The sequence below is a fragment of the Spermophilus citellus genome (genome assembly GCF_964194105.1).
Source record: "Spermophilus citellus genome assembly, chromosome: 11".
In the NCBI taxonomy this organism is placed as follows: domain Eukaryota; kingdom Metazoa; phylum Chordata; class Mammalia; order Rodentia; family Sciuridae; genus Spermophilus; species Spermophilus citellus.
Window position 1 is genome coordinate 63,759,418 of NC_138192.1, and position 16,297 is coordinate 63,775,714.

The 16,297-nt window shown below is 32.7% G+C and overlaps 1 protein-coding gene across 18 annotated transcripts in view; it reads right to left on the minus strand.

The window, feature by feature from the left end:
• The window catches only part of BAZ2B (bromodomain adjacent to zinc finger domain 2B), a 373,522-nt gene that overhangs the window by 69,958 nt on the left and 287,267 nt on the right, over nt 1–16,297 (minus strand). For all 18 annotated transcript variants that reach the window (XM_081261484.1, XM_081261476.1, XM_081261487.1 and 15 more), the window contains 3 exons: nt 6,532–6,742; nt 3,520–3,612; nt 3,350–3,411 (listed from right to left, as the gene is read on the minus strand). In XM_081261484.1, the coding sequence (XP_081117610.1) occupies nt 3,350–3,411; nt 3,520–3,612; nt 6,532–6,742 (366 nt within the window). The remainder of the gene's footprint in view (nt 1–3,349; nt 3,412–3,519; nt 3,613–6,531; nt 6,743–16,297) is intronic.

Here is a 16,297-nt window from a genome sequence, read left to right on the forward strand (position 1 = left end):
TAAAATCCGGAACAAGACAGGGATGCCCTCTATCACCACTTCTATTCAATATAGTTCTCGAAACACTGGCCAGAGCAATTAGACAGATGAAAGAAATTAAAGGCATAAAAATTGGAAAAGAAGAACTTAAATTATCACTATTTGCAGATGACATGATTCTATACCTAGAAGACCCAAAAGGGTCTACAAAGAAAACTACTAGAACTAATAAATGAATTCAGCAAAGTGGCAGGATATAAAATCAACACGCATAAATCAAAGGCATTTCTGTATATCAGCGACAAAACTTCTGAAACGGAAATGAGGAAAAACACTCCATTCACAATATCCTCAAAAAAAATAAAATACTTGGGAATCAACCTAACAAAAGAGGTGAAAGATTTATACAATGAAAACTACAGAACCCTAAAGAGAGAAGTAGAAGAAGATCTTAGAAGATGGAAAAATATACCCTGTTAATGGATAGGCAGAACTAACATTATCAAAATGGCGATATTACCAAAAGTTCTCTATAGGTTTAATGCAATGCCAATCAAAATCCCAACGGTATTTCCTGTAGAAATAGATAAAGCATTCATGAAATTCATACGGAAAAATAAAAGACCCAGAATAGCAAAAGCAATTCTAAGCAGGAAGTGTGAATCAGGCGGTATAGCGATACCAGATTTCAAACTATATTACAGAGCAATAGTGACAAAAACAGCATGGTACTGGTACCAAAACAGGCGGGTGGACCAATGGTACAGAATAGAGGACACAGAGACTAATCCACAAAGTTACAACTATCTTATATTTGATAAAGGGGCTAAAAGCATGCAATGGAGGAAGGATAGCATCTTCAACAAATGGTGTTGGGAAAACTGGAAATCCATATGCAACTAAATGAAACTGAATCCCTTTCTCTCGCCATGCACAAAAGTTAACTCAAAATGGATCAAGGAGCTTGATATCAAATCAGAGACTCTGCGTCTGATAGAAGAAAAAGTTGGCTCCGATCTACATATTGTGGGGTCGGGCTCCAAATTCCTTAATAGGACACCCATAGCACAAGAGTTAATAACAAGAATCAACAAATGGGACTTAATTAAACTTAAACGTGTTTTCTCAGCAAGAGAAACAATAAGAGAGGTAAATAGGGAGCCTACATCCTGGGAACAAATTTTTACTCCTCACACTTCAGATAGAGCCCTAATATCCAGAGTATACAAAGAACTCAAAAAATTAGACAATAAGATAACAAATAACCCAATCAAGAAATGGGCCAAGGACCTGAACAGACACTTCTCAGTGGAGGATATATAATCAATCAACAAGTACATGAAAAAATGCTCACCATCTCTAGCAGTCAGAGAAATGCAAATCAAAACCACCCTAAGATACTATCTCACTCCAGTAAGATTAGCAGCCACTATGAAGTCAAACAACAAGTGCTGGCGAGGATGTGGAGAAAAGGGTACACTTGTACATTGCTGGTGGGACTGCAAATTGGTGCGGCCAATTTGGAAAGCAGTTTGGAGATTCCTGGGAAAGCTGGGAATGGAACCACCATTTGACCCTGCTATTGCCCTTCTCGGACTATTCCCTGAAGACCTTAAAAGAGCATGCTACAGGGATACTGCCACATCGATGTTCATAGCAGCACAATTCACAATAGCTAGACTGTGGAACCAACCCAGATGCCCTTCAATAGATGAATGGATAAAAAAAATGTGGCATCTATACACAATGGAGTACTATGCAGCAATAAAAAATGACAAAATCATAGAATTTGCAGGGAAATGGATGGCACTAGAGCAGATTATGCTTAGTGAAACTAGCCAATCCCTAAAAAACAAATACCAAATGTCTTCTTTGATATAATGAGAGCAACTATGAACAGAGCAGGGAGGAAGAGTAGGAAGAAAAGAGTAACATTAAACAGAGACATGAGATGGGAGGGAAAGGGAGAGAAAAGGGAAATTGCATGGAAATGAAGGGAGACCCTCATTGCTATACAAAATTACATATAAGAGGTTGTGAGGGGAATGGGAAAATAAACAAGGAGAGAAATGAATTACAGTAGATGGGGTAGAGAGAGAAGATGGGAGGGGAGTGGGGGGGAGGGGGGATAGTAGGGGATAGGAAATGTAGCAGAATACAACAATTACTAATAGGGCATTATGTAAAATTGTGGATGTGTAACCGACGTGATTCTGCAATCTGCATTTGGGGTAAAATTGGGGGTTCATAACCCACTTCAATCTAATGTATGAAATATGATATGTCAAGAGCTTTGTAATGTTGTGAACAACCAATAAAAAAAATTTAAAAAAAGAATAATACTTTGCTACTATTTCCTCTCTGTTTTAATGTTACATGAGTTTCTGGAGATGGAAGACTAGTTTATGCATTCAATCTTAAATGAAACCGAATACCTTATCATTTAGTATTGTACTTATAAGGATTTTAAAATTATTTCATTTGCTCAATCATAGTCTGAAGACCACATAGAGGAGGGATACTGCAGATAAAGAAATTCTGGATGTACTAAAATAATGCTTTCATTATTTTTGTGCAGTAGCAAGTTTTAAGTAATTTTGAAGCACTCAGAAGCATTCAGAAGGGTAAACCTTATCATATATAACTTGAATTTAATTTTTTCTAATATTTTACATGTTTTAGAACAACCAACTTTCCTTATTAAAATGTGAATGTTCAAGCAATACCTTTCATTTACCACTACATAAATTTAAAAAGCCTTCAATTGTTCAGGACGTCCACTTATACTCAAAGTACTAAGATACTAAAATACTTACATAAATTTTCTGTTTGCTAATTTTTTTTGCTATTTTTTTTTGTTTGTTTATTTGTTTTGTGGTACTAGTTATTAAACCCAAGGGTGCTCTACCACTGACCTACATCTCCATCCCCCTTTTTAAACATGAGACAGTGTCTCACTAAGTTGCTGAGGCTAAGATTGAACTTGTAGTCCTCCTGCCTCAACGCTCCTGAGTTGCTGGGATTATAGGCATGCACCATCATGCTAGCTTGTAATCATTAAAAAAAAAAAAAAAAAAGAAAAGAAAACAACTTAGAAATATAGAGGTAGCGCACTTGCTGTGCATGCATAAAGCCCTGGGTTCAATTCCCAGCACTGCAAGGAAAACCTCAAAACAAAACAAAACCTTGAAAGAAGACGACTTGATTTTAAAATGAGGTAAAATTTTAACTAATGGAAGGTGACAACTTTCTAAATAGAACACATAACAATGTGAAGTAGTTATTAAAAAAATATCAAAATCAAACTAATGTACTTATTTAGATCCTCCAAATAAGGACCATGTTCTAAAAGTTCAATGCATGAACATACCTGTTGTTTCATAATCTTTATCTGTTCTTTTTGCTTTCGTTTCTCCTCAGCAGCCATTATTGCTATGAGAAACCAAAGCACAGATTATTATCAGATGAGCAAAGAAGAAGCCTTTCATGAACTCCCCAGCACTCACTTTTCAAATTCATGCCATCATTTATATCACCCACCTTGTTGTTTTTTAGCTTCTTTGGCAACCCGAGCCTGTTCCTGCTTTTGAAGTTTTCTCAAAAGCTTTATTTGTGCTGCTTGCCTGGCTATTTCTGAAAAACAAAAAATTTCAGAAAACATTACTAACAACTTCACATGACTGCAAACCTAAAATGCTAACTGTGAAATTAGTACTATATCATCATGAAGGGTATAATATTTAGGAAAACTGCTTATGGTTAAAAGGTACCAAGTAGGAGATAGTGTAGTAGAAAATGTCATGGTCATTGTTCTTAGAAATTGCCAAAATTATAGGTTAAGAACAATAATTAGATTTCAATTGTAAAACAACAAAATACATAAAAAGAAATACCCTCAAATAATTAGGGATCTTTTAGACAGAACTGATGTCTTTGGTTTTAAGATACATTTTAACATCTCTAAAAATCAATGTGTTAGATAACTGGCAGCATTTTATCTTCTTATAGCTTTATAATAAAATAATGTTACATTGTATACACTATATGATATCTCATGTTCTATGACATAAAAAGGACAGGTGCTATTGGATACTTTGGAAAATTTGAAATTTAACAGTATATCAATTAATAAGCAGGTTTATTTATACAAACTAAAAGTGATTCGTTCTTGTTTTCTGCCGCAGTCCGGCTGCAGCAAAATAACCGGAGGGTGATGAGCAACTTGTGTACATTGATACAGCAGGAGTGGGAGCCCTTTATTGTAGGACAGGAGGGGTATATATACATTCCACACAGCTCATCTTAATTAACATAAACTAGATACAGCAGTCAACCAATAAGAAATCTCCACACTTAATGGCTCACTGGCGCCACCTCACAAACAACTCCCTCTGGCAAAATGCCAGGCGCCATCCTGACTTGTTTATAGACTCTAACATTTTCTTTTCAACTCAGGAAAAAAAACATGAACACTATACACCATACAGTTATAAAAATGACTAATAATTATTTATTGTTAAATATTCAATCCTTACTTACATGATGAGAAAGAACATATATATGCAGTTACTTCAAAATTTACAGAAATTGCAAAGTTAACCCATGGCAATGGGGGAGAAGTATGTAATAGACTAAAAATCAATTTGAAAGCTAGAAGGAGAATAAAATATTGGGTAAAAGTAGATTAACTTCTATTTTGTTACAATAAAAACGTAGTTAATTTTGCAAATTTATATTTGCCATTTCAGATATAATGATACTTATGTTGGATATACAAAGAGCCCATGTTTTAGCTATCAGTTAATTTTGAGGACTTATTTTATGCAAACAATACAGACATTTAACCATTATGCATTTTTCAGAAGAATTAATGGATTATTGAGAATATTACATTTTAAAATTTATGTATGTTAATATATCCATTTTTTTAATCATTACTGACAGCTACCTGGCAGAGATGAAAGTCTTACAAAAAAAAAAAAAACCACAAATAAAGTAAAAACTAAAAAAAAAAATTTGACTAACATATTAAGGTAGAAAAAAATTTACAGGATATTAAGTTATATGGTAGGTTGTTAACTTACATACTATTGGTCAAAGTTTGAATTGGTATAGCCTTTTTAGAGACAATACTTGCCTGCTATCTACCAAAATTAGAAATGGTATGTGCAGTATATGTTTAAGTAAACATGATTTATATGTTTATTTTGTGCAATATGTATTTATTAAGACACTGTGATAGAAAGGATTCATTGAAGAGACTGGTTTAATGAAGTATGGTAGAGCTACACGTGGCATCATTCACTACTCAGTGATTAAAAGACAGATTGGTTGGTTTGTAAGTGCTAATACAGAAAGATTCAAGATAAATGGGAAAAGAACAAGCTGAATAGTATGACATTATAAGTATATTTATTTTAGAAATCAAGAAGGATGTAAATATGTTCGAATGTATGTCTGAATATGTGTGTACACATTCTAGAGAGTTTTTTTAAAAACCCTCCTAATGATTCCACTAATGAGGAAGAGTAAGTGTCTTTCGTTTTACAGCATTCTGTTCTATGAGCTTTTTTCATAGATACTTTGTTTTAAAATAAAAATAAATATGCCAATATTATGGTGGTGTTTACAATAAATAGAAATAAATATTTCAGGCATTTCCTCCAGATTTTGATGTTTATTTATAGAGAAAGTAAAAGAAGTAAATTTATGTTAGTCTTTTAAAGTAATTTTTCTTTATTAAACCTTTGTTTTACATTATCTTATGTCTTTACATGTATGCTTGCAAATAAAAGTTATCTATACATGTTTCTATGTTCAGGCAACTTTAAAAGCCTTCACACATTTGTAAACAGTAACTAAATGCCATATCAGAACTATTTTATTTTATTCAGCCTTCTCTGTATTATATGTAGCATGGCTTTGTTTTGATAATTTATGTATAATTTTGAATTATGAATATATCTTAGGTTATTATGAGCACTTTCAGTTTGATAAATGATACATTCTGGTGATATTAAAATACTTTTTCATATAGTTCTATTAATTGAGCACTTTGAAAATATATACTATATCCAGACTATAGGAGAACCCAAACTAAAAGACTGGTTTACTTACCAGTAATTGGAGTTCTCTGACTGAAAATTTATTCCACAGATCCACATATTTTGGAGTAATTCTCATGTACCACCTCAAGGAATCGGGAGCTGTTAAAAGGAGAATTTCCAGAAGGTTGGCACGACCTTAAGGCAAGTGCCAAGTGCTGGTCGATTCCCTTTCTGTGCAAGCCTTAACAGCTTAACACCCACATTTGTAATTCTAAACACATGGGATAGGATGTGTTTATAAGTATGGCTCCTGAAAAATTACCTAAATCAAAGAACTCCAGTTACCAGTGGGACTCCTTATTTTCTCATTTATTCTAACACAAATATCTATTATTTAGAAACTGAGAATAGTGTCATTCATTCCTAAGTATAAAAATGTAAAAAAATATGTTTAGCATAATTTTTAGTATAATTAGCACAGTATTATGTACATTACATTTCTTACCTTGAGCCTGCAATTTTCTTAGCAATTTGGCATCTGTGTTATCTAGGAATTCTGCACTGCCAACATTTGGAGGTCGACCCTTCCGACGTTTCATCCTGGATTCCTCTCTTGCTCGCTGTCTATCTGGATTTGGTGGTCTTCCTCTACGACCTTCCATTGCCCTGATTCGAGGAATGACATCCTCTTCTTTCAAAAGACACCACTGCATTCCCTTTTAATTAACATTTAATAGAAATAATATATTACAAATACAATAAAAATGAGAGATCAATATGTCAGAAAATTCTAGGTAAATATTTTGAAATTTATAAAGCTTATACAAATTTTAGCAATTTTATTTTTTAAAGTAAATTTAGATTTATAATTATGACTTTGGCATGGTTTTAGTATTCCTACTTAAATAACAATCTTTATTAATTAATGTATACATTTGCATCTATATCTGTAAACAGAGAAATATATCCTTTTTCTCCCCTTTTCCAAGTTCTGGGGATTGGATTCAGAGCCTCACACATACTAGGTAAGTACTCTACCAATGAACTACATCCTGAGACCTTTAAATTGCCCATGCTGACTTCAAACTTGTAACCCTCCTGCCTCAGCTTTCCCAGCAGCTGGGATTACAGGCATGTTTCACTAGGCCTGGCTTAGAGGTATACCTTAGTCACCTTTTCTGAACTATAACAACCATAAAGTTGACAGATATTTGAAAATATTAGTGATGACCACCCTTGGATTGTTCTTGTGGGTAATCAGTTCAAACAAAAGCTACCCAAAAAATAGATGAATGTTCTCTTTACAGGAATATTATAGCTAATCAATGAAGACAGGAAATAAGAGAATATAAACATTTTGTAATAGTTAATGAATTAATGTATCCAAACATTGAACTTGAATGGATGCTTATCACTCAAAAGAGAGACAACCAGACCATGTTAGCCTCCTAATGAAGGCTCACACTATCATCTATAAAGTCTTACCCCTAAAATCAAAACTGCATTTGATCAAGCCTCTAGATTTAATTACTATAAGTTTAAAGAAAGACAACTGAGAGATATCTTTTACACTAACTATACAGCAAATTCTACAAATGACCTAATTTCTTCAACAATTATGAGAAGAAAAAGATCTGTGGGAAGATTAAATTAAAAGATGTACTAAACAATTCCAATATGTGGACCTCACTTAGATATTGATTCAAATAAACAAACTGTTAGGAAAACTTTAACAAAATGATTGAAAATTTTAATAATGACATTTGATGATATCAAGAAATTACTAGTCATGTGTTAATGAAAGGAATATTGTTCTGAGAAATATGTCCATAGGTGATTTGGTCATTTTGAGTAAAATATACATAAACATATAGTATAACTAACTATACATCTAAGGCATATGATATATACAAGCTTATACATATGATATAAGCTTGATATACATGTACGTGTGTGTGGGTATGTGTGTGTAGCATATGGTTTCTGGGGCCATAATGAACAAAATAACACGAAATTAAATCAAGAATAAGAGAAAATGATGCAATTAAGAGGTGAGGTAAAAATGATATGTGTAAGGGTGTCAGTGAAACAAGGGATAATATATTAACTAAATCTTTTTATAAGCAAGAGTAGTCTATAAAATGACAATAAAAAGTATAGTAAATGCTCACCAGTAACATAATAATATATTATTCTATTAATATTATGCATTTTGTACAATTGTATGTGTCATTCTTTCAAATGATTGGCAGCACAAGTTTGTTTGCATCATCATCACCACAAATGCATGATTAATGAGTTATGCTCTAATGCTATAATGGCTACAATGCTACTAGGTGACAGAAATTTTTCAGCTCCATTATAATCTTATGGGACCACTGCAGGACTGGTGGTCCATTGATTGGAAACATAGTTATTGGCACATGACTATATTTCAAAGCATGATAATGATACTGTGGTTATGTATGAAAAAAAGAGTCCTTATCTTTTAGAAATAAAAATGAAAAATTAACAGATAAGATGTATGATTTGCTTCACAAAAAAGACCTTGAACAGCCAAAGCAATCCAGAATAAAAAGAACAATGCTGGATGCATCATAATACCTGGTTTTAAAACATACAATAGAAGAATAATTACAAAAACAGCATGGCATTGACATAAAAACAGATATGTCCTAAAGGTATAGACTAAAGGACCCAGGAATAAACCCACTTATCTATAGTCATCCAATTTTCACAAAGGTGCCAAAAACATAGTTTGGAGACAGCCTCTTCAACAATGGTGCAAGAAAAATGGGATACCCGCGTGTAGAATATTGAAACTAGATTGTTCTCACCCTATATAAAAATCAACTCAAAATGGATCAAATACTTTAATGTAAGATCTGGAGGAAAACAGGGGAAATGCTTCAAAATACTGGCACAGGCAACTGTTTTGCTCAGGAAATAAAAGTAAGAATTGACAAATGGGATTACATAAAATTAAAAAGCTTCTGCACAACAGAATGAAGAGACAATCTACAGAATGGGAGAAAGTCTTTACTAGCTACATATCTGACAGAGGATTAATACCCAGAATATATATTAAAAAAAAACTTCAAAAAGTTAACAAGAACTATTAATAACAACCAATACATAAGCAAATACAGAGAATTCTCAAAAGAAAAAGTGCAAATGACCAAAAGTTGTTTAAAAAAAATGTTCAATGGCTTAGGCCACCAGGGAAATGTGAATTAAAACTTCACTGAGATTCCATTTCATCTCAGTAAGAATACTGATTATTAAAAAAAAAAAGTAACAAATGTAGGACAGGAGTGTGAAGGAAAATAGCCAGGTGCAGCATTGCACGCCTGTAATCCCAGTGGCTCAGGAGGCTGAGGCAGGAGGATTAAAAGTTCAAAGCCAGCCTCAGCAAAATCGAGGTGCTAAGCAACTCAGTGAGACCCTGTCTATAAATAAATTACAAAATAGGCCTGGGGATGCGGCTCAGTGGTTCACTGCTCTTGAGTTCAATCCCTAGTACCCCTGCCTGCGAAAGAAAGGAAATCCTCACTCTGTTGATGGGAACGATAATTACTATAGTCACTATAGAAAACAGTGTGAAGGTTCCTAAAAAAACTAAAAATAGATCTACTACCTAGATCTATAACACTCCTGGGGAAATGAAGTCAGCACACAAAAGAGATACTCACATGTCCATGTTTATTATGGCAATATTCACAATAGCTAAGGTATGGAATCAATTTAGTTGCTCCTCAAAAGATAAACAGATTAAAAAATATATGGTACATATACAGAATGGAGTATTATTTAGCCAGAAAGAAGAATAAAATAATGTCATTTGAAGGAAGATGGATGGAATTGGAGGTTATCACAATATGCAAAATTAGCCAGACAGAAAGTATTGGGCCAGGCACTGTGGCACACATTTATAATATTAGCTACTTGGGAGGCTTAGGCAGGAGGATCACAAGTTCAAGGCCAGCCTCAACAACTTAGCAATACCCTCAGCAACTTAGAGGGATCCTGTCTCAAAATAAAATACACTTGAGATGTAGCTCAGTAGTAAAACACCCCTGGGTTCAATCCCTAGTTAAAAAAAAGTAATACATGTTTCTTCTTATATGTGGAAACCCCCAAAAACAAAAAAAGAGAGAAAGATAACTGGAAACAGAAGACAACCTAAGGGAAGAGAATAGGGTAAAAGAGGGTGATAGGGAGGGCAGATACAATCAAATAATGACACATGCATGTATAGAAATACATCACACAGCGAAACACATTAATTGTACAATTAATATGATCGAAAATATAAGTAAAATTGAAAACAACAAAGATTTTCTTTAACAAATTTTTAAAGTGGAGAAGGAGATAGGGCTATTTGTAAAATAATATTCATCATAATGACAAATAGTAAAGCTGATGATAAATACATGGTACATATTATTCTAGGTACTTTTGTGCATATTTGAGGTTTCTCCTTATCCTCCGCCTTCTGGAGCACACACAGCAACAAAATACAGCTGTACTCTAAAAATACTTCAATTTAGTGCTAAACACAATCTGAGTCAGGTTTTCAAATATCCTGTATATGTTAATCAAAATAAAAATATATGTTTCATTACCTCACTTACAGTCTTAAATAATGTGTTCAGATACAGAAGAGGTACCCTTTTAAATAACTGACTTCTTATTTCTTACTTTTCTTTTTAAAGAGTGAATTCCTTTAGTGTATAGTTTAAGAAGAAATTTAAATGTACTTCTCTCTTAAAAGAACCTTAAAGTAGGAATTTTTCTTAAACATTGGGAGCAATTTAAAATAATCAAAAGTTCTTGAGTTTTGGGCTGGGTTTGTGGCTCAAGCGGTAGCGCGCTCGCCTGGCATGCGTGCGGCCCGGGTTCAATCCTCAGCACCACATACCAACAAAGATGTTGTGTCCGTGGAGAACTAAAATAAATAAATAAATAAATAAATTCTCTCTCTCTCTTTCTCTCTCTCCCCCTTTCCTCTCTCTTTAAAAAAAAAAAAGTTCTTGAGTTTTATTTTATGTGATGATTACTAACCTTAGGCAAAGAATCTATCTATCTATATCTTAGTTAAAAGTTACTAAAAATACAAATACTATTACTTGCTACCCCAATGGAAAAGAGTTAAAAAACCTATATTCTAAGTACTATATTTTGTTTCAGGCATTTGAGTACATTATATATCTTAATCTTCACAACATTCCTAACTAATACAGTAGGTTTTATTGACTTTGTATTACAATAGAAAGAATTCAAGCCCAATGAGGTACACAGGCAGCAAGAAACGGAACTGTGATTCAAATCCAAAACTGTCTCATTTTGATACTACATGCTCTTGTACTACATGTACAAGATGTACAAAGATGTTACAAAGCTGTTATTATACTCGATAAGTGACTGATCAAAATATTCTGTCTTGAAAGCACATCCAAGATTATATCTAGAAAAGACTGTCAGAAAAAATTTAATGCATATAGTCCACATCTATGTGCATAAATTAAACCTATATTAACTCCATTCAGTAATTCTTTTTTTTAATATTTATTTTTTAGAAGTAGTTGAACACAGTACCTTTATTTTATTTATTTATTTTTATGTGGTGCTGAGGATTGAACCCAGGGCCTTGCACGTGCTAGATGAGCGCTCTACCACTGAGCCACAATCCCAGCCCCTCCCTTCAGTAATTCGCATGCTAAAATTTTTTTTTAAAAATTATGAAAATTTTTTCTAAGTATTCAAATGAAGTAAATAGGTCCAACAGTTGTATCAAGTGCAAAGAAAACCTTTGGAACAGTTTTATGATAGGGCAAGTTATGTTCACCAGCAAGGGAAGCTTTTAATTAGTTTAGGTTTTCATTTTCTATTGTGCTCTTAGAAACCAAGGCCGCATGTACCACATTACTTGAAAAATATATTTGTAACATAGAGAAGAGAGAGGCTCATAAAAGAATCTATAAACAAATCTGCATTAAGAATTAGAAAATTCATTTCAGACCAAGATTTAAAGAGTTTTATCAACTTTTCTTTTCCACATACAGTTTTCACATAGTTATTTAACTAGGAAAATATATTTGTTTCAAAAAGTAGTAGTATATGTGGGTGCCCAAAACTTACCAACAAACATAGTGATATTATTATTTACATTTTTGCCCTTGGTATTTAGAAAGTAAATACTTTCTAAAGGGATTGCATATACTAGATTACATGTGATGTCCCCTAAATTCTGGATTTCAGAAAATGAGAAAAGGATGGCATGGAAAACCTAACTTCATACTATAACCTCAATTCACTCAAGAGCCAAATAATTGTGAGGAAAAGTGAATATACTTTATATCACTTGACTTATATGTTACTAGCTTTTTGGGTCAGAAATTGTATGTTTAAAAAGTTAATTATTTTTCTTAATTTCTAAGACGTAAAACAGTAAATGTTTCTTGGAAATTATCTTTCCTAAGATTTAAAAGATATAGATAGGAGCTGGGCATAGTGGTGCACACTTGTAAACCTAGCGTCTTAGGAGGCTGAAGCAGTGGGATCACAAATTCAAAGCCAGTCTTGGCAATTTAGGCCCTAAGCAACTTAGTGAAGACCCTGCCTCAAAACAAAAATATAAAAAGGTTTGGGGGTTTGCCCCTGGGTTAAATCCTGAGTACCAATAAATAAATAAATAAAATATAAAAAATAAAAGATACAGATAAAAAGAAAATAGAAGATTAATATGATGGAGATGGTATCAAAGTTTTGTTATATTATTATAATTCCTCTTTCAAGAGTTGTTAATTTATAGCCTTAGAAAATAACACATTTGGGGGCTGGGAATGTGGCTCAAGAGGTAGTGCGCTCGCCTGGCATGTGTGGGGCACTGTGTTTGATCCTCAGCACCACATAAAAATGAAATAAAGATGTTGTGTCCACCGAAAACTAATAAATAAATATTAAAAAAGAGAAAATAATACATTCACTTATATAAATACTTCAAAGACAAAAGAAAAAGACAAAAAGTGTTTTATTTCAGAAAACTGAATAAAATAGTCAAAGTAAAAAAGGAAAATGAGATAAATATATTATAGGATTGTAACATATTATTTTAAAGTTTCCATTACTTAAATATTTGTTGAGGTACCTACTCTAAGGAAGGCATTACATTATCTAAAGGTGATTTACAGAGTCCTTTCCCATACAGGAACAGTATTTTTAACAAGGACTTTAGGCTAAGACTATTCTAATGTAGGTGATTCAAGGACCACCCCATGAGAAATAATAAAATGGAAAAAGATTTAGGTTAGGACAGGAAGTCATCTCAATAGTCCCTGTAAAAATTATAAGGGTCTGAATTAGTGCATGGGAATTAAGAGCTAGAAAGGGAGGAAATATATTGGTATTTAGAGGGGAAAACAAACTTGAGTGGGATTGAAGATTGCCTAGATGTGAAGGAGGAAAGGTGACTAAGGTGTGCAGTAAATAATATGGAAAAAGGAAATGGTTGTGAGGTTTTCTTCCTGAACAAAGTTAAGTTACAGGATGGAGAATTATTTAGAAAAATTGGCAACTAAATTAGTTCTCTCTACTTTTGGCAAAAAAATTAGTTTTCTCTCTACTTTTTAGGACTTAGAGCTTAAAATAAATAAAATATTTATTTTGAATGGACTCATTTAAAAATATTTTCAGCATTCAGAAATTCAAAAGAAGAGTCACTATGAAATTTTATTTCAATATGACTTTCCTGTTTCAATATTTCTATTTGCCTTCAATAATGACATTCCAAAGTATAGGTGAACATTTCATGAGCAACTGGTTTGTTTTCACCTTTCTTTCAGACAATGAATTGCCTCATTGGGTTTCCCACATTCTATTCAAAGCTAGAGTCAATCTGTGGTTTAGCAGCAACATGTTCAGGTCTTAACAGTTGTTCTCAAGTCTCATTCCTGCTTCAATTTTATATCCTAGGTTGTATTTTGCTTTTGTTACTCCCATTTTGTTTGATTTTGCAAAAAGTTTTAGTGTCACTAAGACTTTGCTGCACCAATTTTAACGTGGATTTGCAATCCTGTGCTACTAAATGCTGATTTTCAAGTTTAATATCTAAGATAACTGGTATGTCTTAAATGTTCCATGTTATATAAGTGAATAGAAGGAACTCTCTTCTACTCTACTCATCCTTTTCTAAATCAGGACCTATGTTTACCCCAGTCCTTGCCTATAGTACTAAAATAGCTATAGTGTATGTTTTAAATCTAGATTGAGATATTTGTTCTGACAATTTTAGGTGTTAGTTACTCAGAGAATTGATTATTTACCAAACTGATTTTTGGGTATATGATTTTCAGTAAATTTAACCACAGCTTTAGTAAAGGAAGTTTTTACCTTTCTCTGAAAGTGTACTTTAAGAATCCTTTACTTTCAAGTAGTTTACATAAAACTTTCAGAATGTCATACTAAAAGGGAATGGACTTAAAGGCGTCCTATAGTATTTGCATTTACATTACAGATGAGAGAATTAAGTAGGTTTCAGTTTTTCAAAGCAACATAGGATGCTGAATTTCCCTGAAAAAAACTAAGAAATCTTAGGGCATGAGCAAAGCAAGGGCATCAAATATTTCTGACAGTATTTGACATTTCATATTTTCAGAAAAACAGTAATATAAAAAAGTCAGAATTTGTTGGATTTCCTTACGTCTTTTAGTTTAGTATTGTGTCTATTTTTAGTCACTTGATAGTTCAGAGGTAGGTAGTGAATGCTTGATACACTATACTTAATGGCATTAGGAATTAGTAATCTACTTTAGTCATATAGCTTCTTAACAATACATACTATTTTGAATATCACTTAAAAAATGTGAAAGAATAATAGCTGTCTCTAGTGGGGGAGGGGTATCATCTATTAGAAACAGTTGAGAAAGATGTGGTTTGAAACAACTGCTTCCATAAGGCTGACTTCACTATCTAGTTACTCACAGTAGGTTACCTTCTGAGAGTGATAACTTTCAATATTTCCTCTTCAGCTCCACACTTGGACTTGTCTAGCCACAAAAATCCTACCTGGTAAGTCAATGACATAAATTTCTAGACTTTTAGACTTCTGGTACTGATCCTTCATGTTCTCAGTGTCCAAATGTGCCCACAGCTATGTTGCACTAGGTGTGACAGTTAACAGCAAAGAACTCTGGTTGTTGACTCCCAATCTTTTGTTCTTAATTTGAAATAATTACCAGCATTACAATTGTGCCAGAGATTGTGTGTTGACTAACTTATTGTGAAGTTTCCTCTTACATTTAATTAACAAAATCTTAATTTTAGCTGGTCAGCATCAGAATAAATTCTCCAGAACAGGGTGCTCTAAACCAATGATCATAACTTCTATTTTTCTGTACTCTTTAGTCTCTCCAGTAACAGTGATTTTTCTTTAACTTCTGGCTTTCAACTTTTCTGCAGTAAAAAATAAGTTCACAATTTCTCTTATGGAAAAAATGCCTTCAGACAACATTTATTTGAGGGAAAAATGCCCACCGTGTTAAATATATTTGCCATAAACATTTATTAATTAAATGACTATGAAAAAAGGCTCTTTTCTGAAAGAACTACACTTTATTTTCCATATGGCATTATACCATTTGAAGAATGCTTTTTCTCCCCCAAATATAACATCTTAAATAGAAAAAAAAAGCAATGATTTCAGCATTATTTTTAATTGTTTCATCTTTGTATCTTCCTTTGCATTTTTGGACTGAGTGTATTAGATATTCAACACTTGAAATGCTTCTGAATTTCCCAGGTTTTTTTTTAAATGATCATAAATGTAATATTTGTGCTTAAATGTTTTTTTCTATAATTCACAAAAAATGTTTTTTAGTAGATCATTATATATTTTAAAATAATCTCTGTTACTTATAATTGAAACTTTCACATATTCTGAGGAAAATGTGAATAACTTTTATTTTAGCATTATATTTACTTAAACAAAAAAAACTATGTTTTACCAAAATCTATTTGACCTTACTTTCTATTATTCTGACAATAAAATAAAATAAAATAAACGACAAGCATAAGGTTCAACAAGTTCTATATAATGTAACAGAACAGAAATCTGTTAAAAAGGAAAAAAAAAAAAACTCTTGGGCTGTGGATATAGCTCAGTTGGTAGAATGCTTTCCTCACAGCACCACAAAAAAAAAAAAAAAAAGAAATTATAGGATACCTAATTAAAGTAACTAAATAATAAAGAAAATAATTTTTAAAAAACCACT